General features: G+C 36.6%; 2 protein-coding genes and 1 long non-coding RNA gene across 4 annotated transcripts in view; 1 reads left to right on the forward strand and 2 right to left on the reverse strand.

Annotated features, from left to right (window-relative positions):
• LOC101736620 (collagen alpha-1(IV) chain) overlaps window positions 1–12,931 on the reverse strand; it is a 29,806-nt gene extending 16,875 nt beyond the window's left edge. Inside the window, exon 1 of the mRNA XM_038010612.2 lies at window positions 12,791–12,931. Within this exon, the coding sequence (XP_037866540.1) occupies window positions 12,791–12,883 (93 nt within the window). The 5' untranslated portion in view covers window positions 12,884–12,931. The remainder of the gene's footprint in view (window positions 1–12,790) is intronic.
• Window positions 12,882–27,835, forward strand: Let-2 (collagen, type IV). Of its 2 annotated transcripts, XM_038021731.2 has the most exons (12): window positions 12,882–13,078; window positions 13,278–13,320; window positions 16,853–17,140; window positions 17,232–17,474; window positions 17,762–17,983; window positions 18,844–19,149; window positions 19,283–19,750; window positions 20,471–20,854; window positions 20,971–21,427; window positions 22,813–24,330; window positions 25,016–26,247; window positions 26,880–27,835. In XM_038021731.2, the coding sequence occupies exons 1-12, from the start codon at window positions 12,882–12,884 to the stop codon at window positions 27,138–27,140; spliced, it is 5,619 nt and encodes a 1,872-aa protein (XP_037877659.2). In that variant the 3' UTR covers window positions 27,141–27,835.
• LOC134198779 (uncharacterized) lies at window positions 15,332–16,925 on the reverse strand. Its single transcript, XR_009972970.1, has 2 exons — window positions 16,824–16,925; window positions 15,332–16,307 (listed from the first exon to the last, which is right to left on the reverse strand). It is a non-coding gene; the product is annotated as an uncharacterized LOC134198779 (long non-coding RNA).
• Window positions 27,836–27,909: the final 74 nt, after the last annotated feature.

Consider the following 27,909-nt stretch of genomic DNA (forward strand, 5'->3'; position numbering starts at 1 on the left):
ATCAGACAGTTCTTATTCAATTAGTAGTAGTTTATTTAGAAATGAGAGGGTAGATAGATCGTGGCACGCTCAACATCGACTCCGATAAAAATTAACAAAAATTTAATCTAAAAAGTGACTTGAGATACATTATATAAGTGTGTACAGAGACTTAGTGCTAAGGGAGCTGGTGAAGATAAAATACAGTGGAAACACAAATATCAAACTCATAAAAACTCGAATCAAACATTGTCCAAACCATCTACAAAGTTTTGATCTCCAAGGCCTTCTGAGAGCATTTATGCGTCTTTTGAGACGCAACACCTCAAGCCAGAACACACTTGTGTAAGTAATAGTGAAATTATTAAATCAAAGTGAAGAACAAAACAAGTGCAAACTATCATATGATAATCGATAAGATTGTTGTTTTGGAAATCATCATAGCTCCAATCAGTGTAACATCCCACGCGCCATCTATTACAACAGAAGCTAATTACCACGTCACACTCATCGACGTCAAGTCAAGAGCTAACTAAAACAAACACGCACCGCTAGAGGACATCACTTGCATCATAACAAACCGTAACGATGGAAGAAGTTTTAAACACGCTAATTTCAATAAAAAAAGAACTGGAAGAACAAAGAATTGAAATTAGAGAAACTGGAAAAAATGTTACGGAAAAAGTTACACAAAATATTACTAGTATATTCGAGGAGAAATTTTTGGTCTGGGAAGGAAAACTTGGAGAAATGAAAGAAAAAGTGGAAAATCAAGAAAAAAGAATTCATTACCTGGAAAAACAAACAAGAGTAAGAAACTTAGTATTTTTCGGTATCGAGGAAAACGAAACATCATACAAGAGTTTCGAAGAAAATATAATTAAATGGATTGAGCAATATTTCTCTATCAAACTAACCTACAGCGACATTCAAGAGATAAAAAGACTGGGAAAGAAACAAGAGAGACCACGTCCAACTGTTGTAACTTTCACTACACTAGGAATAAAAATCGAAATATTTAAACAAAAAAGAGCGCTGAAAGATACACAGTACTATATGAAAGAAGACTTCCCCAAATATGTACTTGAAAAAAGAAAGGCACTACAGGAACAACTGAAATTAGAGAGAGAAAAGGGAAATACAGCTATACTCAAATATGATAAACTAATTGTATCAAAATACCAAAGTAAAAGAAAATACCGGTTATCTCCAGACAATACCCCACAAATCAATATAGACAAGTATACTCAGGCTAGTAAAAAAAACAAGACAAAGCAGATTGGCAAGACAGTCACTAGGTCAAATAGTATCACAGAAGGAGTCATAAAACCTAGCATGCTCAACTTCTTAGTTAACAAAAATACAATCAAAACTAACAACAACCAAGAAAGTAACAGCGAGAATATATAGCAACTAAGCCCCTCCTACCACAAAGATGCCACAATCGAACAAAATAACATACAAAAAAAATAATATATATGTATATAAAAAAATCTTCCAACCCGGTTGGTCACCGTGGAAGAATACGACCATAACCCTCCAGAGAAGTCACCAATAGAGGAAAAAAATACCCTAGATAAATATAAACTAAGCATTAATGGGCATCACTGGAGGAGGCCTTCACCCAATCTGGGGTTCCAGTAGATTAAATAACTACATAAAATTAAGTAAACATAACTATATAATATTAAGTAAACATACTAATTATATTAAGTAAGTGATAAAAACTATATAAAAAATAATAATAATTATATAATATTAAAATCAAATAATAATAAAAAAAAAAAAAAAAAAAAAAAACTAACACGTAGATAGATTTTAAGCTATGTAAATTTACTGGAAATAAAAAGGCTTTATTATTATTATATTATTATTATTTAGAAATAAAAAAACAGTTAAATTGTTTTTTTATGAGTACCCCCCGGCCAGGGCTTCGTCCCTGGACCCCACCGAGGCTTCGCCCCTGGACCCCGGCTCGGCGCTCCACGAACTTTCGGCCTGGTAGGAGAAAAAATAGTACGTGCACCACGGGAAAAAAGCAGGATCTCATCCCTCGTGTTTGACACCCTCGCCTTCGCCTCGGGTGGCAATTTTACACGCGGAAGGAAATGTCCTACTTTTCTCCCTTAGTGCACAATGTACTATTATTACATGATGTTATTCCTTCACCGTGGAAGTCGATCGTGAACATTTACCAAGTAAGTATTTTATTAGCAAAATTGGTACCGCCCGCCTGGGATTCGAACTCCAGTGCATCGCTCAACACGAATGCACCGAACGTCTTATCCTTTAGGCAATGCTGTTTGCCAAAGGATTTGGCACCCGCTGTAACTGTATCAGTCGATATGAGTACATCGGGCACCTTACCGTATTAAGTCAGACACGGTATTAGAAAAAATAAATGGACAATAATATTAAACTATAGGTAAGTTGGTAATAAAATCCGTAGGCATTTTTTGGTATATCGCATTTCATGGAAGATATCATAAATATTCTGAATGTAATTAAATCAATTGGTTAGACATCGGCGTATAACTGCATAAACAACTTCAGATAAACTGGTGATAGAATTTACTATAAACGTCCGAATAAACGAGTAGCTCCATTCTGTCTATTTATGCCACGATGCTAACAGTTCGGGCTTAAAGAGTATATGTATTCGTTGTTTTTCAAAATACTCAGAACATGTCCCAAGATCAGCTTCTAGTAATTACATTGTGGTTCTATTCACCAGTGAACAGGCTCCTTTGATTGTTTAATGCCAGATGGGCCAGTATAAAAACGCAAATGATTCAGAATGTACCGTATCTGGAACAGTCTGTAATGCGATATCAACAAACAGTATAAAATTGAGGAACACAAACATACTTCCTTTAGGGTTCAACGTTCCGTGCTGCTGTACGTCACGATGATAAAGAGCTAGTATGAATGAGACCGTGCATTGACAGGGCGACTCACCCCGGAATAAAGTAACCAAACATTGACCGACGATCTCTACTCTGCTTCACAACAAAATGTTTATTTATAATTTATTATTATAGTCGTAGTGACTCGGGCTACGCATCGTTCGTAATAATTAAAGTTCGGTAAACACGCGAGACATTAAACCTAGACGAAAATGACGCAACTTTTTCTAAAATAGCAAAAACAATGATGACTAGTAGTTCATATATTATGCCAAGCAAGACTTCGAAATAATTTCGTTTTCAATTTTTAATAATATTGTGATTACATTCTAAATCATTTTAACTTTGTAAATATTTTTCTAAAGAGTTCTTTAATAAATAAATTGCAGCAGAATTAAAATTTTGATTTATTGCCATGACATGCCATGCGAACGAATAATAAAAGGTGATATACATCAAAGGTACAATTAAATTGACCTGTAAATGTTTTACAGTACATACCTACCTAAAATTTGCGCGTGATTTAATTCTCTCGCCCACATCGAAACAAATATTACAATGACATCATCATCTACTTTTATGAATTGATTGGCAGTTTTAATAATTTATATCTTATTTATTATTTCGATGAAGTTGTTAACAATGAATACCAAGATAAACTAGTTATCTCAGTAACAATTAAAAAAATAAAATAAACATTATCATTATATTTACGCAGTGATACGAAATCGTGGGAGTTATAATTATTTCGGCAATGATTGCAAAAATTGTGTTATATACCTAACGACAAACGATAGCAGTTTCCTGTCGTGATGATAAGAGATGATGTTGTTTGTGTCACGACCTCTTTTCGTAGAGCTTTGTCAATGGAAGCTGATTTTGACCTAATTCATATTATATATACTACTAAATGCCTCTTTGAATAATGTTAACACACACGCGATGATGATTAATTTTTCTCGATTCGCAGAACTGTTAGCTGCGAACAGGATACGGAAATATGTAGGTACTGTATGTACTGATACTGACTTCGTTATCATTACTAATTTTACAATAAAGATGTGCTTTATATCTGTATTCATTTATAACCTCAAAACATTGTACCTATATTCACGGTATATTATTGCCTTTGAAAGCGAGCTTACTTGATCTACATAGTTGTTAGTTGACATATTAAAATAGGGTTATTTTAGAAAAGTTTGTTGAAAAACGTTGGCAGCTTCGAATTTCAGGGTTTTCATTCAATTTAATTAAATTTTAATTGTATTAAAGCAGAATGAAAAAAATTGATTGCTAAATGAAGAGCATCGTTAAGATTGTACTTATTTTAATTAAAAAAAAATCTTAACGTACATTACAAAGTATAAGCTTGAAAGTTTTAGAAGAGTAAACTTTTTTACGTTAGATCATTTGAGATTTTGATTTGGGAAATGAAAAGTGAAATGCCATAAAGCTTGAAATATCTACAATTAGCAGAGTTCATTTGGTTTAGTATTTTATGGCCAGAATGAAATTTGAAAGAGTTTAGAAACATTCCCCAAGGACTTGATTCAATTTCAGCTATGGCTTATGTAGCCGCGGAAGCTAAAACCAATTTGAAACGGTTTTCTTTAATATTCGGGATGATTAAAAATGATGTACAGAAACACTTATTAAATTACAGTTAGAATTTTTATAAGTACCTACCTATCGGTAACTAAACTATGTAGGTCAGATGTTTTCAAAAGTGTATATTATAATAATATCTTATAATAAGTCGTCATTCACCCGGTTTATCGAAAGGTTAAAACATAAAAAAATATATAATTAGTTTAGTTATTTTAGCGATAAGAAGTAGCCTAAAAGTCTTTTTATAAGATAGTGATAAATCATAACCCACATTAATGAAAACCGTTAAATTAAAATTGTATTAAATAGGAATGCACTAATCTGTCTGTTGAAATTGGGATTAATAGGTTTCTGAACCGTCTGTATCTCTTAATTAACAGGAAAATCTATTATTAGGTCATGAGACTATAAAATGATAACTTATGGCGGGTGTTGATTTTTTGTACCAAATAAAACTTAAGATAAAAGTGTAAAGGTTAGCGTAACATGATGATTAAAGAAACAAGAATCGTTTGAATGGTAATTTTTTATTTATTTTATAGACTTCTTTTTTATTTAAGCAATTCACGATTGTTATTACTAGTGTAACTTTTTTAAATCATTGTTTCAGCTAAAGCTTTCATATTATGAAAAAAAAATTAGAAACGACTGCTACAGGATTTTTCTCTCAATTCGTACTGAGCCAAGATAAATTAGCAAGTAATGGTTAGATTCGTATATCTGCCGTAATACTATGATTTAAAAGAGTTAGAGATGTAGAACGTTTGGAACCTCTAGGTTTGCGGAGGGACTTCGGTTCGCTCTGTATTTTGTACCGTATGTTCCACGGGGAGTGCTTTGAGGAATTGTTTGAGACGATACCATCATCTCGTTCTATCGTCGCACGGCCCGCTACCGGAATAGAGTTCATCCATACTACCTGAAGCCACTGCGTTCATTCACAGTGTGTTTCCAGAGATCTTTTTTGCCACGTACCCTCCTGATTTGGACTGAGCTCCCCTCCACGGTGTTTCTCGAGCGCTTTGACATATTCTTCTTCAAACGAGGCATGCGGAGAGTACTTAACGGTAGGTAGCGGCTTGGCTCAGTCCCTGGCATTGCTGAAGTCCATGGGCGACGGTAACCACTCACCATCAGATGGGCCATATGTTCGTCTGCCTACAAGGGCAATAAAAAAAAAGAACCCACGGAGATATTAGTCATAGCCACGATTAAATTTTGGTTAGATAATCTTGGTGGTCCTTCGCTACAATATTACTTTACTTTTCTGGGACAACATTTTTTTTCGAACATTGTGGAAATGGTCGTTTGTGTATGATATTGTAGGAGCTACATGTAAGTAGATAAAAAATAAAAAAAGAACACATGGAGATATTAGTCATAGCCACGATTAAATTTTGGTTAGATAATCTTGGTGGTCCTTCGCTACAATATTACTTTACTTTTCTGGGACAACATTTTTTTTCGAACATTGTGGAAATGGTCGTTTGTGTATGATATTGTAGGAGCTACATGTAAGTAGATAAAAAATAAAAAAAGAACACATGGAGATATTAGTCATAGCCACGATTAAATTTTGGTTAGATAATCTTGGTGGTCCTTCGCTACAATATTACTTTACTTTTCTGGGACAACATTTTTTTTCGAACATTGTGGAAATGGTCGTTTGTGTATGATATTGTAGGAGCTACATGTAAGTAGATAAAAAATAAAAAAAGAACACACGGAGATATTAGTCATAGCCACGATTAAATTTTGGTTAGATAATCTTGGTGGTCCTTCGCTACAATATTACTTTACTGTTCTGGGACAACATTTTTTTTCCAACATTGTGGGAATGGTCGTTTGTGTATGATATTGTAGGAACTATATGTAAGTAGGTATAAAGTTTATTTACATCTTACAGGCAGGAATCGTGTCATCATTTTGAAATAGTAACATAAATAGTTTCGGAATGCCCCGAGTGTTCTGAGGCATTCCGTTGTAAGTGTCATCATCTTTCTCCTGCCTTTCTCCCCGTTACCTGAGGTCGGCGCAACATGTTTTCTCCTTCCATGCTCCTCTATCATATACTATTTCTTCGTTCACACCCCTCTTACACAAATCGTCTTTCATGAAATTCATCAATTTCTTCTTAGGTCTACCTATTCCTCCCCCAGTGAAGGTCAAGAGGCGACCTGAGGGGTAGAGGCTGCCGTACCGAGACGGCCGACGTTTCAGAGCCTTCGATTCGCCTCGAAGACTCCGTCGGCCGGGCGTCCTTGGGGTGAGCTGCGGTATCTGGTTGCAGTGTTGACCGCGGTAACCCCCCTACCTCATCCGGGTTCTGACCTCGTAGGAGGTTCGGCCCCCGGCCCGGAAAAAAAGTCTACACGAGGTAGATTTTTTTTTCTCTCTAAAGCCTTTCACATTCATAGTTTAAACTCTCCTACCATTTCATTGTGATTTCGTCTAATCACAATATGTCCATTTTTTTTATTGCCCTTGTAGGCAGACGAGCATACGGCCCACCTCATGGTGAGTGGTTACCGTCGCCCATGAACTTCAGCAATGCCAGGGGCAGAGCCAAGCCGCTGCCTACCGTTAATCCCAAACGCGCACTTCTCAACCTCTTTGTCACAGGTGCCATTTTTAAACTTCCCTCTAACATATTCATTTTGTATTATATCCATTTTCCGTATTTTAAGTAGTCGTCAGCAAATGCCTGGTTACAAATGTTTACCTTACTACATTTTAATCACAGAATAAAATATGGTTCCGTCAAAGAACTTTGGTAAATAGATTTGTCCTGACGTTTTTCATATCTATTACGCACAATGGCAAAAAGCTGGACGTAGTTGTTTTGTAAAAATTTTGGACGACCTTTAATCATGCTTGACAACTTCGAATTTAACCTTTTTTCGTCCTATTCATAAGTATGACTATATTATTCTTAAAATAATAATCATGGCTCATGATTTAGATTGATAGTTAACGTATTGTTCTGTTTTAATTTCTAATCTATATATATATATATAAATGAATTGCTGTTCGTTAGTCTCGCTAAAACTCGAGAACGACTGGACCGATTTGGCTAATTTTGGTCTTGAATAATTTGTGGAAGTCTAGAGAAGGTTTAAAAGATAAATAAATATGAAAATGTTCGGAATTAAATAAAAATGTCAATTTTATTTTCCCTTTGATGTGTCCCCCGTCGAACGAATTTCTTTTGTTTGTTTTAAGTTTAATTTATACAAAAGTTCAGGTCTTTTATTTGTCGATCGAGGCACTACGAAGTCTGCCGGGTCAGCTAGTATGTAATAAAATAAAATAAATAAATCAATAACCACTTTATTGGCAATAATAAGCCATAGTTGGCAAATAATCAATATCAAAATACAAAGATATTGTAAATATTTCCTCAGGCCATATTAAAAGTTTAAAATAGTTTATCATAAGAAATACTCGCCACGTTTAATACTGTTGATAGCCTTAATATCCAAATGTTTATCTTAAAAACAGAAAGACAAGTAACCGCTATATTAAAAAAAGAAGCTAATCAGGCAACGATGTCAAAAGGTTATTTTGTACTTGTTTCAAATACGTATCATTATAATAATTGGTATCCGCGATTTTTTATAAGAGTTGTAGAGCAAAGTGTGTTTTATAACGTGCCTTTACTGGGTCGACTTGTATCTATGCAATGGAAACTGACGAACTGGAATTTACCCATTTTACGTGTCGATAACGATTGTCAGAAACAATTTTATTACATTTGAATAAATCTTTCTTTCAAGCCGAAAAGCACGATTGCTTTATTCCAGCAGAATTAAGCAAAACTCTGTAGATTTGTGTAAAATATGAATTTACAAAAAACATTTTCAGTACTCGAACATACATACATAATACCTACTTATGTTTTTTCTCTGTAGATTGGTATACGATCTCACAGCTAATCTGGTGTTTGGAAGCATTAATAATTATACATAATTAATAAAGGAGAATGATGAATAGGTTATTAATGTAATCCACATTATCCAAATAATCCAGACTGATGTTGATCTCAATTTTTTTTTTTGCGGTAGGCAGCGGCTTGGCTCTGCCCCTGGCATTGCTGAAGTCCATGGGCAACGGTAACCACTCACCATCAGGTGGGCCGTATGCTCGTCTGCCTACAAGGGCAATAAAAAAATAAAAATAAAGTCTCGAAGACATTATTTATCCGTCTACATACGCTCAAACATAAATTACTTTACTATATAGCAGTGGTACTCAACCTTTTTTTCAAGGAGGCCACAAACAAATCGCAGTTTAGTTTAGTTTGAAGTGGTTTAACAAATTTTTTTAAGAAAATGAGCTTTATGCTTTGATCAACATATGACCTAAGGACCTTAATTACTCGTAAAATCGAAAAACAAAAAATTAGGATTTCGTTCGATTCGATTATATTTTTAGCGTTTAAGGACCAACAAATAATAATTTAGGGTTAAATCACTTCAATTCTAAACGTGCGAAATTTTCGTGATCGTGTCGCGGGCCGAAAAAAATAATATAATTAAGAGTATACTGGGAGGATACTAGGAACATAGTATATGTTTCACTGGTGGTAGGACCTCTTGTGAGTCCGCACGGGTAGGTACCACCACCCTGCCTATTTCTGCCGTGAAGCAGTAATGCGTTTCGGTTTGAAGGGTGGGGCTGCCGTTGTAACTATACTTGAGACCTTAGAACTTATATCTCAAGGTGGGTGACGCATTTACGTTGTAGATGTCTATGGGCTTCAGTAACCATTTAGCATCAGGTGGGCTGTGAGCGCGTCCACTCATCTAAGTAATAAAAAATATGTACATATATGGTCTTCAAAGCTAGTCGTATACCGCGTGAATGACAATACGTTGAACAAGACCTTAAGGCGATCGACTTCAAGAAATTAATCCGTCTGGAGTGGTATACTGCTTTTACTCAAAATTTTAATTTTCATAATTACTAGTGGTACGACCTGTTGTGAGTCCGCAGTCCGGGTAGGTACCACCACCCTGCCTATTTCTGCCGTGAAGCAGTAATGCGTTTCGTTTTGAAGGATGGGACAGCCGTTGTCGCTATACTGAGACCTTAGAACTGATATCTCAAGGCGGGTGGCGGCATTTACGTTGTAGATGTCTATGGGCCCCGGTAACCGTTTAACACCAGGGGGGCCGTGAGCTCGTCCACCCATCCAAGCAAAAAATAAATAAAAAAAACCAGCAACAGGTACACCATGTTTAGCTTTACATATTATTCCATATTCTGTCGAAAGCAGATATACTTACGGACCAACTGAGGGTAAGTAAGTGCTTATTGACCCTTATGGACATCAGCAATGCCAGGAAGATAACACGGCAGTTTTCTGTAGCTAAGGGCACTTCGAAGGTCTTCAAGATCAATTAAAAAAATCTATAAATTTAATTTTTTTTGTCTAATTTTATTATTGTTAAGCATATACTTAGTCTTAATGTTTTACTTTTTGCTATTGTATTGTACACTTTCCCAATTACCATAAGCTCTGTCTCTGATTTAACTATAGATAGCAGCTGGCAGAAAACTTACGTCTAAGCTTTTACCTCATACAATATAAAGTGTGCTTTCTGTTTAAGGTTTTTGTGCTCATCAAAGAATAATTCAAAGCATACGATTTGTTTTTTTTTATTTTTACTAACATCAATCTTGGTTTTACAGGTTTTAATGAGTGTTCGCCTTATTGGCTAGTTGTCTTTAAAGCTAGTACTACCCAGTGAGAGAGTCTTGGTTTAGAAACAATAACTCTAGCTTAATAAATTCTAGCTTAGGACCTGTTTCTAATGATAGACAACTAAAGAACGTTCATATATTTATTATGTACTATACTATAGTGACTGTACTGTTATCTATATATATGAAAATGAATTGCTGTTCGTTAGTCTCGCCAAAACTCGAGAACGGCTGGACCGATTTGGCTAATTTTGGTCTTGAATTATTCGAGGAAGTCCAGAGAAGGCTTAAAAGGTGAATAAATATGAAAATGCTCGGAATCATATAAAAACAAACAATTTTGTTTTTCCTTTGATGTCTCCTGTCGGACGGATTCCTTTTGGTTTTTTTTTAAGTTTGTTTTACACAAAAGCTTAGGTCTTTTATTTATCGATTGAGGCAGTACGAAGCATGCCAGGTCAGCTAGTATACTATAGTTTAGTATTGGTGAAAAAATAAATTTTCAATGGAATAATTTAAAACAACAACTCCCGTACTTTTTATTGTATTTGTGTATTTTTTATTGTATTTACTGCCCCATAAAGCAAAAGAAGTATACAGCCCACGTTATAATTAGTGGTTACTAATACTTATGGACATCAACAATGCATACATAATTAACGGCAGGCAGCGGCTTGGCTCTGCCCCAGAATTGCTGAAGTCCATGGACGATGGTAACCACTCATCATCAGGTGGGCCGTATACTCGTCTGCTTACAAGGGCAATAAAAAAAAAGCATAACAATGACTATTCTAACTTGAGGAAGTTTAATGTGAAACGGTAATTTATTTTATAATTTTACTAACTTTGCACCCACAGCTTAGCCTGTGTAGTGTAAGCTTGACATCTCGTGGTCGGAGACCCGTATTCAATAGTCAGGTGAAAGACAGACCTACATTACTTTTCTATTTCCATATCAATTTTTGCTAAATCGATTCGCTGTTTTCTGCGTGAAAACGTAACATACAAAGAGTACCTTCAGTAATAATAATTATTTGCTATGTATACCTTCTTACAGCTAACAATATAAAAGTAAATTAATTTTTTTTATTTTTTATTGACGGTATAGGTTTTATGTGCCTTCAGATTTTAATTGTACAAGCCCTTGTAACTATACTTGAGATCTAAGAACTTATATCTCAAGGCGGGTGGCGCATTTACGTCGTAGATGTCTATGGGATCCAATAACCACTTAACACCAGGTGGGCTGTGAGCTCGTCCACCCATCTAAGCAATAATAAAAAAAACCTTAATCTGCTCCAAATTCTGTATATCTCTGAAAGCAATATGAAAATCTGTTTTCAGCAGTTCCAGAGCTGTGCACGACAAACAACCGGACTGCGAGAAAATAATTTATAAAAACCCCATTTCTATTTTTATTATTTTAATCAATGTACAGATAAACCGGATTCTATTCTTTTATTATATCTTACTATTTTCTATTACTATGCTTTACTATTCTAATTTGTAGTGTTTCAATAAATTTTTTTTGTTAACTCTATTGCTTTCTGGTTTAACTAAAAAAATATTGAGTTAGTTCAAGCTTTAATGCACAGAATTTGTTGTTTTCTTAAACACACGGTTATAATTTAATGTAAGGTTGTAAATATCATTCAGAATTTTCCGTCAAATAGTAAAAGGTAAAAGCAGGATTTGATTAATACATTACTTATGTTAAAAAAAATTTATGTCATAAAATGCTAATCGTCACCAGATGAGCTCAATGTTCGTCTAGATACTAAAGGTCGAGCTAAAAAAGGGCTTAGGGTTCCGTAATCGATTGTGTGCACCCATCTGAACATTAGTCGTCTGCCCGTAGTTCAATCTTAATATTAATAGGCTATTAACTTTTTCGTCACTACATTCTTGGCAGAGCGGTCGTAACCGCCATGTATTCTTTACTATTAACACTAAATAGTAAATATTTGCAAGTCTGTATATGGCATTGCCGATGTTCATCAATGACGGTAGCCCCTTACGATTCAACGTATTACAGGTTCATATGCCTTTGAAGGAACTAAAAAATACACTAAATTTACGAGAAACCATAATCTATAAGTGCATTTTACATAGTCTTAAATGTTAAGAAAACATTCTGTAGTCGAGGATTATTAGAAAATTTAATAAATATGTAGATAACAGAAACAGTGTATAAAACAAAACTAGCTTTATCTTTAAAGCTGTATTCTGTTATTTCTACCTTATAATAAAACAAGCAACTAGATTTATATAGGAATATCGTAAGCCAATAATCCAAAGAACCAAGCCAAAGATTTATAACAAAGAAATCTTTTAAGTTTTAATAATTTTCAAGTTCAAATCTTCAAAAGAACCCTGAACAACAAATATTACATTATTAGTACACTTTCCAAAAAATTTCTGAGCAAAATATGAGCATAACTTAACCACACATTACGGTTTCAATATAACAGACTTCCAATTACAGAGCTTTCAGGAAAGCATTGTGTCTTACGCGTTGATGTCTTACCCATGCAGGAAATTTATACTCTATCTTAATTTTTAAATATAAGTTTAAATATTTTTTTACTTACTGTAGAAACAGGAGTTGGACTCCAGAAGAATATCAGAAGAGCAGCGGGCACAAGATGTAGCGCGTGAAGGCGCGCACGCGCCGGGCCCGACATGGCTGCGCCACACTACTGGATGCCCGCCCTCTCGGTAGCTCGGGGACGAAGGCGATACGGCCACTTTTTGCGGGGCGGGGGTGACCAGACTACTGCCCGAGCTCTCCTCTTTCTTTTAGTATCCCGGCACAAACGGCGCGCGCGCACGGGACTCAGGCGCAGCGCGCTTAGTGCCATGGTGGTCTACGTACTGTGGTAAGACATTTTACGACTTTGTGCTAAATTACTTAACTCTATTATTAGTTTAAAATAAACAACTACTCATTTAAATGTATTTAGTTAAAATTAAATATAGTGCAATACCGTATTTGAAGCTTATAATAAACAACTAATATTGAAGGTTTTAATTTTATTTAAATCATAAGTTTAATTTTTATTTATTTTTGTTTTGAAGGTTAGTAGCTGCTCTGGCACCTAAAATAATCGGAGTAAGCTCGGTGAGTTAATTTTAATATTTTTTTATAATTTCACCTTCACTTAAAGATTTTAAAATGTCTAAAACTTAGGTTTTGGAATGTTAAGGTTACGGAGGGGTGAGGTAACGGGCGCGGTTCTCTCTGCTCGTCCGTTCGCTTACAATCCTTTTTTTTGCATTTATATACCTAAAGCTTAGGTTGGTGAATTCTGACGAGCGAAATTTCCTTGTATGAAAATTTCACAAATTTAAAAGTTTTAGTCTATTTTATGTAAAAAGTTACTAGTTTAGTTTAATAAAATTATTAGGACTGTTTTATGATCCATTTACAATCAAGCTCATTGTTAATATAGAAACATTTTATGCTGCGATGACCGACAAAATTTATCACGGCTCGGATGTGTGTGTCGGTATTGCGCAAACTGTTTTCTATAGATTTGAAAATCGATATATTAGTTAAAGATTTATTTGCATATACATTATCTGTAATTTTAAAGACTAAAGGAAAAAAGTTGGTTTAAATAGGTTCAGTATTTCAATTTTTCTGTCTAATTTTATACTTTTTCAATTTTCAACCTACTCTTCTACTACTAACCTATATTGTATTGAAATAAAATATTAGCTTAGTAAGTGAAATAGTAAATGTATTTATGTAAAAAGTAAGTACATAAATAAATGAAACTAGCAGTCGATAATCACATAAAAGGCGCATGATAAATTTTTAATATCGAAAGATGTAATTAATCCCTGGATGGCTTGTTTTGTGCAGGATTTATTAAAGATTTGAAGTTAAAAAATGTTTATTTGTGAAATTTAAATACATCGAAAATACTTAAATCTTAAATATAATCGGATAAAATATAGCGGATAAGTAAAAAATTTCCACTTATTACGTAAATAAAACTATATGGTTACGTAAGAGGTCACACGATAACTTTTAAATATCGGCAGATTTAAGTAATTCCTTTAGAGTTTTGTTTTGTGCAACATTTATTGAAAATTTTAAAAGTTTAATTATGTTTTTGGTGTAATGACATCTTAATATTTTTAATACATTTAGAAATACTTAAAACTTAATTGCAATCGTAAAAAGTGTACCAGAAAAATTATGTAATTCCATTTACATCTACAAAGTCTACTACGTCTACAACACTGCCTGTTTGAGCATCTGTCTCATAATCTCTATTACCTTAGACTAATATTTATCCTATATCCTCAATAGCGGAGTACACCATTAAATTAATATGGAAGTGTAATTATAACCATAATGTTTTCTATTGAGTCGTTTACTGTAGGATATCCTGGGTGAAGCAAGGAATTGCTCCAATGACCATGTTGGTTATGATCCAATGACCGGATCATTCCGTGAGCGAATATATTTACATAAATATCGGTTGCCTATTAAGTCTGGTGACACAGGAGGCTCTGGGCTAAAGTTTAGGCGCAGTCGAATTGAAAATTGAGATGAAAAAAGGGTATAGTAGGGGTTCGATTACTTACCGCATTTAGGGTTATGATCTGCTGATTATCTCGCAACTTATGAAGAGGCATATTTTGTGATCATATAAGAGCCTGTTTACGTTTCAGTCAGTGGCCAAATAAGATAGCCGCATTTGGTTTGACTTGATTCATTTATCGTACATTATTGTTCTAATAGGTCCGTTGATCATAAACCGTCAAGATATTGACTTAAAATTCATACGATCACGGACAGTTCTGTTCTACGAAAATAGGTGAAAAGCAAAAAGTCATCTACTCCTACTTAATGTACTTAAAAATTTAAATTATAATGGGTTTAATTGATAATGGATAAAAAGAAAAACTTTATTATTATTTTTAATTTTGTTGCTGAAAAATTTTTTTTAGGCTTTATTATGTTTGAACCGTAACCGCAACGACGGAACCCTTCATCATTCATAGACGACACACACATGACCTTTTTAATCTTAACTTTAATTTTAAAAATACTTAGTTTTAAAAAAAACTTTAGTTAGTACAAATATTATGGTGTAGATAGAATTAAATCGTTTTAATTTTTATAGAATTAATTTTTATTTATGATGATAAATAATTTATATTTTCTTGGAATACAACGTACAATGTAACATTAGAACCAATCTTTTGCGTCATTTTTTTACTGCTTAAACATTTGCCACCTTCTAGAATTTTATTCCAAGGAAAAGTGCAGTGCTTTTGGTATTACTGTCGATTTTTAGGTAACTATTTTCCATGATGTTGGTTGCTTGTACGTATAACACGGATCAAAGATAAATTCTTGATCAATTTCCAATTAAAATTTAATGGAAATTTATTTATTTAATCACAAAATATTTTTCGGTTCTGAGGTTACAGAACTCATAAATGCCACACGACACGAGTATGAAGTTAAACAATTAATAGTGTTTTTTTATAACATGGCCACGACTCGTGATAACCTAAAAAAATAATCTACTATACATTTTATGATGTCTTATTTCATTTAGTTCGATTTAAAGATAGGATGTTCGACACATGTATTTGCTCCGCATGATTGACATAAATGATTACTTTCTGGTATGAAATACAAGATATTGTTGTTTATCGGACTTCTGACGTTTCGGTATAAAACAAGCGACTAATAAAACCTTGATGCTTTTGTTCATAACCCAATTTATAAGACAAGTAAATAAACTCTAGAATAGAAAGTACATAAAATTCTGAAGTTTGAGGCGTTTTAAGTATCGTATCAACTATATAATAGCTTAACCATCTAACCGGGCTTCGGACAGCCTGCCGACCGAAAGGGCTGGTGGTCGTGGCGCCGACGACCGCCGGCCCGGCGTCCCGAGCGGGAGGGTGATGGGAAGATGTGCTCCGCACTAAGCGCTTCACTCTCCCCGCTTTGCCTTTTCATGAGTTCTGTCTCATGCGAGGCTCGGACGTGGATTTTAGTTTAGGTTTTAGTCGGTTCGACTCCGACATACCCCGCCCGCTATCCCCAGTGGAGGGTGGGAGTTCGGCGATTTCCTCCTGACCAAAAAAAATAAAAACCATGTTCATTGTTGTTCAATTATGAATATAATAATAATACAATATATTGAACAAAATATGTTTTTGTTATGAAACGTGCAGGTTTTTTCGTATGTTGCGCCTTAATTGAATATTTCTACGATTAACAAGTTTCATTTTACATCAGCCTTTAAATGGAATGCAGTTCAGCAAAACGAATGGTCTCAAGTTTATGTTGTTCTAATGCGAGCTTAGAATTCCTATGTGTTGCATATTATGGCATTCTTTTTTTTTTTCTAAGAAATTTAATTTTATATTTTGCAAAATAACGAATCTGATATCGATCAAATATATTTTTTAGGATACCGGTTTCAATTTACCATTGTATTTTAAAAAACATAAATATTTAGCACTGTCCTGTTTTGCAAGAATATTAATTGTGTTAAGTATCTATTCAGGACATCTGTTTCTCTATTTTGAAACAAGTATTTTTTGTCTAAGTAATTTTTTGTAAAGTAGTGCTTTTGGTTGGTTTACCTCCTAATTTTTTATGTATTTTATTACAGCAAGATGATAGATATGCGGATTGGAATAACATATATTCCAGGGATTTGCCGCCGACTAACTGGCCTCGTGAAGTGGCGCCAGATACGGAGCGACCATACGCTGTAAATCAATATGGGTTGTATAATAGAAACGATATACCACCCCAATCAAGACCGGAACCAGAATTAGGGCAAAACTTCGCTGTGTATGATCCGGACACACGTCAAAGGACATCCACAGCTATTAATCGTAATTGTACAGCTCCAGGATGCTGTGTTCCTAAATGTTTCGCTGAGAAGGGTAACAGAGTAAGTTTTATGAAATTATTTTAATATTAATTAACGAGAGATATTGCAAAATGTGTGACTAAACTTGAAATATATAACCTTCTGTTCCTAGGGATTTCCCGGCTCACCTGGACCACAAGGCCCACGTGGTCTTCCTGGCCATGAAGGTGCTGAAGGTGCGCAAGGACCTAAGGGGCAAAAAGGTCAAATAGGTCCACAGGGTCCACGTGGTCCTAAAGGTGACAAAGGCAAAACTGGAGCAAAAGGATTTGCTGGTAGAATGGGTATTCAAGGATCCCCTGGTGACCAAGGTAGACCGGGTATACCAGGAAGGGATGGTTGTAATGGAACTGATGTAAGTACTCATTATAGGCTCTAAAAAGCCATATTTAGCACTATATACTAGCAACAATAGCGTGTTCCCATTTCGAAGGGTGGATAGTATATTTACAAATATATTTAATTGATAGCAGCGTTCACGTTGTGATACCTACGGACATCAGTAACCATTTGACACCAGCTGGACCGTGAACTTATTCTTCCATCTACACAAAAAAGAAATATATGTTTAGCTAGGCTTTAATGGTCTAATTAATATGTAATAATTTAGATTAACATTAAAAGGAAAAAATATCTATGCAGGGTGAACCTGGAATAGCTGGACCAAAAGGTTCTCAAGGACCGCGTGGTTACGCTGGATCCAAAGGAGATAAGGGAGATAAAGGTGAACCAGCTCACATTGGACGATATCCGAAAGGACAAAAAGGAGAACCTGGTGCAGATGGCATGCAAGGACAACCAGGTCTGGTTGGACCTCAAGGACCAGTTGGTTTGAAAGGACCAAAAGGCAGAGTTGGTCCTGCTGTGAGTTTATCATATTTTATTTTAATTATTTTCACACGCACATACATCATATGAAAGAAATAGAAATTGTCAAAAACTTTAAGTTCCACAGAAACTAAATGTCAATAACAAAACAAAAGAGAAAATGTGATACCTAACATGAATATAAATCTACTCTACTTATTTAAATGATTTATTCAAACCCACAAACAGAAATTTCTTGATATGCATTTAAAACATCAAGCTATGTAACATAAAAGCGAATATAGTTTTTACAAATCAACTTTGTGTTAGCGCTGTGATACGGTTATGATTAATACTTTCATTAAGAAATTAGTAGAATTTTAAACAGAAAATTTATAATTTTATTGAATTTCCATATCCAACCCGGCGATGGGGCAACGCAAAGCCGCCTTCACCCGAAGCATGTCTTGTCGGATCCTCCGTATCCACTCTCGATGCTTTTGGGCTCTTTAAGGCCGATCACCTTCACGATCATCGAACTCGTAGATTACAACGAGGAGTTCGACGAGCGAACTAAACCCATAGACACAGCCCAGTGTGACTCTGCATCTTTTCAATGGGTCGCGGTTCCAAACTGGTGGTGGATTCTGCAAATTAGTGTTCTTGCTAGGGCTAGTGTTTGTTTGTTTGTTATGCTTTCACATCTTAAGTACTGAGCCAATTGTCATGAACTTTTGCACATACCATGTCAGGGGTACAGAAAAGGACAAAGGGCACCATTAATCCAAAAAAGTACTATTTACGAAGAATATTTTATTTTAAATTAACTCGAGCAAAGCGCTGTTTTCAATAATAATATTGAGAAGTATCTGAAGTAGAATGAACTCCATATTAATTTGGAACGTTTCTGAATAAAGGGCTTAACAGGACCTAAAGGAGATAAAGGTGCTAGAGGTGCAAAGGGCCACTCGATTCAAGGTGACAAAGGAGACAGAGGCGACAAAGGTGACCGAGGTCAAAGTTGTTCGCCAACTTCTTCCGTTGATTTCAATAATAAGGGAATTCACAAAAATATACAAGGAGATATGGGTGAAAAGGGTGACAAAGGAGAACCAGGTCGTATGGGACAAAAGGGTGATATTGGACCAATGGGGGAGCCTGGACTGTCAGGCCAGATGGGGATCAAAGGAGAAAAAGGCTTACGAGGAAATCCGGGTGAAAGGGTAACTTCTACAATATTATTTCTAGATTTTTGATCGTATTTTTCGTTTGAAATCTAAATTGACAATTACTTTAATTTTCACTTCATTTTTTGTACCGACTATAAAGATGTATTTTAAAACTGAGTATTTACAGGGACGTGAAGGAATGTATGGCGCACCGGGGCCAATGGGTAATAAAGGAGAAAGAGGAAACGATGGATTATCTGGTTTAGCAGGAATACCTGGCCGAAAGGGTGAACCAGGTAGAGATGGAATTCCTGGACCTAGAGGCTTAAAAGGTGTTCCTGGTCCACCAGGGGGTCTTTCAGGTTCTCGGGGACCTCCTGGTCCCCCTGGTCCCAGAGGTTATGAGGGCCCACAAGGACCTAAAGGCACTGATGGAAGGCCGGGAGACAGAGGTCAAACAGGACCAATGGGCTCCCCAGGAAGTCAAGGTGAACCCGGAACACCAGGAATTGAGGGTCCTGCGGGACATAAAGGTGAAAAGGGAGAAGCTGGTTTTGATGGTCAAAAAGGAGAGTCTGGGCCTCGTGGATACGATGGAAATGTCGGACCCGTAGGACCTAGAGGAGAAAAAGGAGAAGATGGTCTATCCATAATTGTAAGAATATATAATTTATAATTTCGCTAGATATTTCAATATATGTTTAAAAAAACGAATGAGTAAGAACCGGATTTTCTTGAACTTTATTACGTATTTATTCGCTTTGTTGTTGTAGTTATTGGCGGCATGATTACTGTATAACAGAAGTTCTACTTCTATTTTTTGTTACATACTGCTATAAAAATTCTTTAAATATATATATATTTGGAAATTTTATTGCAAAAAGAAATGCTCTTTGTCTTGTAGCTTGATATTAAATGGTTATCAGAGTAAATATAAATCACAACGTCAGTATCGCCACTCTCTTTAAGATAGGTCTTAATAGGCAATAGTGTTGCACATCGGCTGTTATAGCTTCAAACGGGGACACCTGATTGTTTCACTGCAGAAATAACATAGATTTTATTACACGTGCAAACTCCAATACCCCTACCGGTGGTATTCTTTGATCTTTTATTATTTGATGTGTTCAGTATCGTGCGCAGATACTATGAACACATTTCAGTAATTAATAAATATGTAAAATAAGTTCATGTACTTTTCGATAAACTTTAATAGTACTAGTAAATACCAAAACTGAAGTGAGAATATGATTAAGAAGGTTAGGGTTTCTTCATCATAGTAAAATGTTTCGTCTACAAAATGTTGAATTAATACTATTGATTACCTACGATTTAAGAAATCCTTAAACGCTTAGTACTTTTTTAAATTTATCAGGGTCCAAAAGGAAATAGTGGCTTACCTGGTTTTTCCGGAGATAAGGGTCAAAAAGGAGAAAGAGGTTATACCGGTCTTAGAGGCGTACCAGGAAATTCCACCTTTGGTACACCTGGTATTCCAGGAGAAATAGGTCTTCCCGGAGAAAAGGGAGATAAAGGAATGCCTGGTTACGACGGTTTGCCTGGAAATACTGGACCCAAGGGTAACATAGGAGGTCGCTGCAATGAGTGCTCCCCCGGATCTTCCGGTCCAAAGGGAGACCGTGGCAACGATGGAGCAGTTGGTCCACGAGGCGAGAGGGGGCCAATAGGTCCAATTGGTTTTACTGGCGAACGAGGTGCTGATGGCATGCATGGCTTGCCTGGTGCACCTGGAGCACCTGTACGTATAGTGTTTTAAAATGTGTATTTGTTAAATCATTAGCTCGTATATAAATATGTTACAATTCAGTAAATATGTAATCATTTATTATATTTAATATAAAAACACAATTACAGGGCGAACGGGGAGAAGATGGACCAACTGGTCCACCTGGAGATAGAGGAGCTGATGCCAACGTTCCGGTAAATTTAATTAAAGGTCCGAAGGGTGATAAAGGAAGTACAGGGCCCCGAGGTCCTCAGGGTCCTAAGGGTGAAATTGGTAGTGATGGTCCTAAAGGAGACCGAGGACAAGTTGGTATGCCAGGCCCAAAAGGAGACCGAGGCTATGAAGGACAGCCTGGTGTTGATGGTATACCTGGTGCAGATGGAATTCCTGGTATACCTGGAATAAAAGGAATATCTATAAAAGGAGACAAGGGCTTACCAGGTGATAGAGGGTTCAAAGGTGACAAAGGTAGTCCGGGTGATAGAGGTATAAAAGGCCAAGCAGGCCAATGTCCTGCTGATGTAAAAGAACTTACAAGAGGCGACAGAGGCGACAGAGGTGATACTGGCCCTCCAGGGCCTGCAGGTATGTTTTTAAATATTCTATCATAAATTACATATAAACTATGAATATTTCAAAATAAAAATCAGTAGAGCTAGAGTAACGCTGAAAATTTTTAACCTTTTCGGGTACGAATATCTTCCATAGAAATCTGGCAAATTTTGTGTAGTAGGCGAACTATTTGCGGTTTCGGAGCTGCTACTAATCCAAGTCGGGTCTACTAGTTTTGTTAAAAACTCTTTATTTTATAAATGTTATTGTGATGCTTGCATATCGATGGGTGAAAGGCTATTTGATTTAAGCGACATTTAGCTTAATACGTGCCATTTATCTTTGTAATTAAAGATTGTTCGTTTTATTTGGTTTGGTAACTGTTGAGATAATATCAACAGTTCGATGTTTTTAATTGAACTTCAATTAAGTTTACTTCAAATAGCTGAAGAAGTTTTTAAGTCACGTTTATTTTTGCAATTCTAAGCTTAAATGGCTCTCCTGTAAAGTTTACTTGTAAAGTTTTACTGTCTTGTAAAGGTTAGCTTTTCACCCCTCGAATATGATCTGTAGTATGCTTATAGTCCTTTATGTCTGTTTTGTTACACACAACTGACCCATGCTATAGATCAATAATACTAATAGAATTTAATGAATGCATTCACTTTCTTGATTGAGAGATATTTAAGTACTGATGTAATTTTAAAATGAGTTAAAATTAAAATCAATCCACTCTACTATATATAGGCACAGTATTTTTATACGTTCATTAAATCAGGCAAATTATTTAATTTTGATAAATATGTAACGAAACACATTACATGCAAAAACAAAAATCAAATCAAGTTAAAATTAGTTACTCGAAATCGCGAATGTTGATATACGATCATTGCAAATTAATAATTTATCTTTAACAGAATGAAGTGCTTGTCTATCCTATGCTACTTAGTGAAAATACCTTTCTAGTAGTACAGTTAAATACTACCTTTTAGATTACATTTTGTACCGCTTTGAAATACTTGGAGTAGTTTATTTTTACAATTATGGTTTATACGTGTTTAAAAATGGTGGTTTGTTTCCTTTTAAACGGTTTTATAAAATAAGGTTAGGTAAATCTTTGATGCTATGACACGCTCATAGCCTGTTAGTTAATATGCCCCTTATTATTAATCATTTGACTATTATGTAGATTGCTCCAGGGGTAGTTTTCACGGGAAATATTTTTAATAATCTAATAACCAATGTACTTACTAATTGGAATTTAACCGAAAATTGACCTTGTTTGAAGTTATATTTCGGTCAACATGAAGAGAGGTGGCCTGTTAGTTATTTTCGAGTCGTTTATTTTTTAATCATAGTGTTATTCTGACTTAAGTGATTTGTAAAATGTCATAAACGAATATTTGCTTAATTTACAGGTGAACCAGGAGAAAAGGGAGATAAAGGTTACATTGGATTGCAAGGTCAAAAAGGGGATATTGGTCCACCTGGTAGGCAGGGTCCTGTGGGAGCACGTGGGTTCCCAGGAATTCGAGGTGAAAAAGGAGAACTCGGTTCAAAAGGTTTTCCAGGAACTCCTGGTGAGAATGGGCCGCGAGGCTACCCCGGAAAACCAGGTTTTAAAGGAGATAAAGGAGAAGTCGGACCTTCCATCGTTGGTCCACCAGGCTTACCTGGTATACCAGGTCAAAAAGGTGACTCTGGTCTTCGAGGATTGCCAGGTATACCCGGTGATGATGGTCCGCCAGGTCCTCAAGGCTTACATGGAGAAAAGGGAGATCAAGGATTGGTGGGTAGACCTGGATTACCTGGTCAACCAGGTCAAAAAGGTGATGCAGGACCCGTGGGGCCCGCTGGGGTCCCAGGTATTCCTGGATTACCCGGTAAGGTTGGAGCAAAAGGACAACAAGGTTTCCCTGGAGAACCTGGTAGGCCAGGTGTTATTGGTTTGCCTGGTCAGAAAGGTGATATGGGAATCCAAGGGCCAGATGGCCAAAAAGGTTTTCCGGGTTCTCGAGGACGTCCTGGACCTCCAGGTCATCCGGGCGCACTAGGCTCACAGGGAGAAAAGGGTGATAAAGGAGAATTAGGGTATCCAGGTTCACCCGGTTCTCCAGGCCAGTCTGGACGTCCAGGTCCTGTCGGTCCTCAAGGACCTAAAGGAGATCAAGGATTTGAAGGCCCTCCAGGACTACCGGGATTACCTGGTCTATTGGGTCAAACTGGTGACAGAGGTTATACGGGCCCTAAAGGTGACAAAGGGGATGCTGGCTTAGCAGCTGAAAAGGGATCAAAAGGAGAACCTGGTCCACCTGGTCTACTTGGTATAGATGGTCTACCTGGTAGAGATGGAGAGAAAGGCGACACTGGTGAACCAGGAATACCTGGTCAAGGAATACCTGGGTATCCTGGCCAAAAAGGAGAAATGGGGATGCGTGGGTTTGATGGACTCTCGGGACCCATTGGAGAAAAAGGAAATCGTGGTCCTCAAGGAGTACCTGGTCTAAAGGGTAACTTGGGCATCTCAGGCGAGCCAGGTCGACCTGGAGTACCTGGTATCGATGGAGCACCTGGCCAGCCTGGTGATGTAGGCTTACCTGGTATTACTGGAGAAAAAGGAGATAAAGGTGAATTAGGTTTCCCCGGACGAGATGGATTAGGCGGGTTGAAAGGCGATCGTGGTCAACCTGGGGCAGAAGGTCCAATAGGACCAATAGGGTATCGAGGTCCTAAAGGAGACACGGGACTGCCAGGCGTATCCATAGATATTAAAGGTGACAAAGGAGAAGTGGGTCCAAGCGGTATTCCTGGTGAACCAGGTCAAAAGGGAGATCGAGGTCTCCCAGGATTACAAGGATTACAAGGTGAAAAAGGTGATCGTGGCTCACTAGGAGAAAAAGGAGACCAAGGTTTTACTGGGCGAATGGGAGAAAAAGGTTAATATGATTTTATTTTTCTTTACACTCTAGGCTCATGATTAGGGTTCCTAACGACCCACCACCTAACGACCACAAGTTTAATCTTTATTTGTACATAATAATATCTTATTTTTCTAATTGCTATTACAGTAACAAAAATGAATTTTACGAGTTCAATTTAATAGCAAGGATTTGTAATTAAATTTAGATAAGATTATAGAAAATTATATTGCAAAAGACACATTGCAAAACAAACTAAAAAGCTCGTGCTTGTTATTTTAATTTGGTAGTTGTCGTGAAGCAGTAATGCGTTTCGGTTCGAAGGGTGGGGTAGCCGTTGTAACTATACTGAGACCTTAGAACGTATATCTCGAGGTGGGTGGCGCATTTACGTTGTAGATGTCTATGGGCTCCAGTAACCACTTAACACTAGGTGGGCTGTGAGCTCGTCCATCCATCTAAACAATAAAATAAAAAATAAAAAGAAAATAACATCACAAGACACGGTTACGATTCACAAGACTTTAAAATTACAGAAGTCTTAAGTCCAAGTCGCGATAGGACATTTTGTAAGCCCATGGGTACCTCCGTCTTGCTTAAATATACCGCAAAAAAGTCAGTAGTTGCAGTATTATGGGCGGGACAGACACTATATGTTTTTGAACCGGATGATAGTAATTTCAAATGATTGCTCTATTTCTAGGTGACACTGGTCCTATCGGTCCTACCGGCCTACCAGGCTTAACTATAAAAGGAGAAAAAGGCTTACCAGGAACTCATGGAAAACATGGGAGGCCAGGATTACCTGGTGCTCCAGGACAAAAAGGCGATCAAGGTCTACCAGGACTTCCGGGACAATTGGGTCGGCCTGGTATACCTGGGCTCCCAGGTGAAAAAGGACAAAAGGGTGATCAGGGTAATGAAGGTTTGGCAGGGCCACCAGGTCTTGTAGGTCCAACTGGACTACCTGGAACTCCTGGTATTACTGGGGAAAAAGGAGATCGAGGAGAGAAGGGGGCCACTGGGTTTGGTGCACCAGGGCAAAAAGGTGATCAAGGTCCCTCAGGTATACCAGGATTACCTGGTGAGAAAGGTGATAAAGGAGATCGTGGATTAGATGGATTACCTGGTCGAACCGGACCGATTGGTCCGCCAGGTCAGAAAGGTGATCGTGGCTATCCAGGAAGACCAGGCTTACAAGGTGAACAAGGGATGAAAGGTAATAAAGGCCAAGCGGCAGAACTCGTGTACGGCGCAAAAGGAGAACCAGGACCGCGTGGTTTGCCAGGAAATGATGGTCTACCAGGCGTAAACGGCGTTCCTGGTCGTCCAGGTAATAATGGACCCCCTGGTGAAAAGGGGGATAGAGGTTTTACTGGTGCTAGAGGTTTCCCGGGACCAAGAGGTCTCCCAGGTATACAGGGAATGGAAGGTGAAAGAGGAGAAATTGGTATGACAGGTCAAAGTGGACTTCCAGGAGCGCCTGGAGCACCATGCGTTAGTCAAGACTTCTTAACCGGAATTTTATTGGTACGACACAGTCAAAGAGAAGTCGTCCCACAATGTGAACCCAGTCACGTCAAATTATGGGATGGATATTCTTTATTGTACATAGATGGCAACGAAAAAGCCCATAATCAAGATTTAGGATATGCTGGTTCTTGTGTGAGAAAGTTCAGTACAATGCCATTCCTATTTTGTGACTTAAATGATGTCTGTAATTACGCAAGTCGTAACGACCGTAGTTATTGGTTATCCACTGGTCAACCAATACCAATGATGCCTGTTGAGGGACAAAATATTGCCAAATATATTTCAAGATGTGTGGTCTGTGAAGTACCGGCTAATGTGATTGCAGTACACAGTCAAACATTAGATATTCCGAGTTGCCCAGTTGGTTGGAATGAATTATGGATTGGTTACAGTTTTGTTATGGTGAGTTTTAAAATGTTATTCTTTATTTATATATTTCAACGCTTTTTTTTTTTTTTTTATTGCTTAGATGGTTGGACGAGCTCACAGCCCACCTGTTGTTAAGTGGTTACTGGAGCCCATAGACATCTACAACGTAAATGCGCCACCCACCTTGAGATATAAGTTGTAAGGTCTCAGTATAGTTACAACGGCTGCCCCACGCTTCAAACCGAAACGCATTACTGCTTCACGGCAGAAATAGGCAGGGCGGTGGTACCTACTCGTGCGGACTCACAAGAGGTCCTACCACCAGTAATTACGCAAATTATAATTTTGCGGGTTTCAATTTTACTACACGATGTTATTCCTTCACCGTGGAAGTCAATCGTGAACATTTGCCGAGTACATATTTCATTAGAAAAATTCGTACCCGCCTGAGATTCGAACACCGGCGCATCGCTCAACACGAATGCACCGGACGTCTTATCCCTTAGGCCACGATGACTTCAATTTATTCTATGCAATCGTATTACAGATGTGCTTTTTCTGTGTTAAATAATTTCATTTTTTAATAGGTAAGGAAGTTATTGATGAGGTATTTTAAAAATTAATTTAAATTGATAAACTTACTAAAAAACTGTTTCAAATTACAGCACACTGGTGCAGGAGGTCAAGGTGGAGGACAGGCTTTAGCAAGTCCTGGATCGTGCTTAGAAGATTTCCGTTCGATTCCATTTATAGAGTGTAATGGAGAAGGTGGAACTTGTCATCATTTTGCAAATAAACTTAGTTTCTGGCTAACTACTGTCGAAGATAGTCAACAGTTTAATGTACCGGAGCGCCAAACTCTAAAATCTGGTCAACTTCTTGAACGAGTCTCTCGATGTGCGGTTTGCATTAAGAATACGACATAGTCTCATAAATTTTTATAATTTGCGGCTACTGTATTTTTCTGTATAGGATATTGCTGTTTCTTCCTGATAAGAGAAAAAATACCATCCTTATTCAAATATTGTTATGGGAAACAATTAAAATACGGTAGTCAATTTTTAATTACAAATTTTGATTTTGTCGAAAATAATATAGTTTCAGAATTATGATTAGTGAGGCCAAAGCATTAAACATAAGAATTAAACTAATTTTAACATTATATAATAGCTTCATAAATTATATGATATTTCAAATTTTAGACAAAGAAATGTGTAATACCTAAATAATTCGTAAAAAATACCTTAGTAATTCTTAAAAATCTGAAACACTAAAGCTTATGACCATAAAGATATCATTTTCAATAGAAAAAGTGGATACATTGAAAAGATTTGGTTGAATTTGTATATATATTTTTATTTGTAATCGTTTGTCTTTGTTTGCATTATCTACTAAATGAAAAATAAATATAATTATGTTGATTATTTACATTTTATCTGTTTACAATTTTATGAACGAAACACGCTTTCCCGTGTAAAAGCAACAGGATACTAATTCTAACCTGTAAAAACGACGTGGTAACAATAAATTTGATCTAATATACCGTTAGTTATTTAAGCACTGCCACTGTAGATAGAGTCATCTTAAGGACGAATATTAATAAAGTTTAATTAATAAGTGATTTTGAATTTAATTTTTCCGGATTTAATTTTTAGGATATCTTTCATTATGGATATGGATAATTTGAGGACTTTC

The sequence above is a fragment of the Bombyx mori genome, chromosome 4 (genome assembly GCF_030269925.1).
Source record: "Bombyx mori chromosome 4, ASM3026992v2".
Taxonomy (NCBI): Eukaryota; Metazoa; Arthropoda; class Insecta; order Lepidoptera; family Bombycidae; genus Bombyx; species Bombyx mori.

Coding starts and splice junctions, on each gene's coding strand:
- Let-2 (XM_038021731.2), top strand. CDS start 12,882: ATGGCTGCGCCACACTACTGGATGCCCGCCCTCTCGGTAGCTCGGGGA. Junction 21,428..22,812: donor TGGCCCTCCAGGGCCTGCAG/GTATGTTTTTAA, acceptor CTTAATTTACAG/GTGAACCAGGAGAAAAGGGA. Junction 26,248..26,879: donor TTGGTTACAGTTTTGTTATG/GTGAGTTTTAAA, acceptor TTCAAATTACAG/CACACTGGTGCAGGAGGTCA.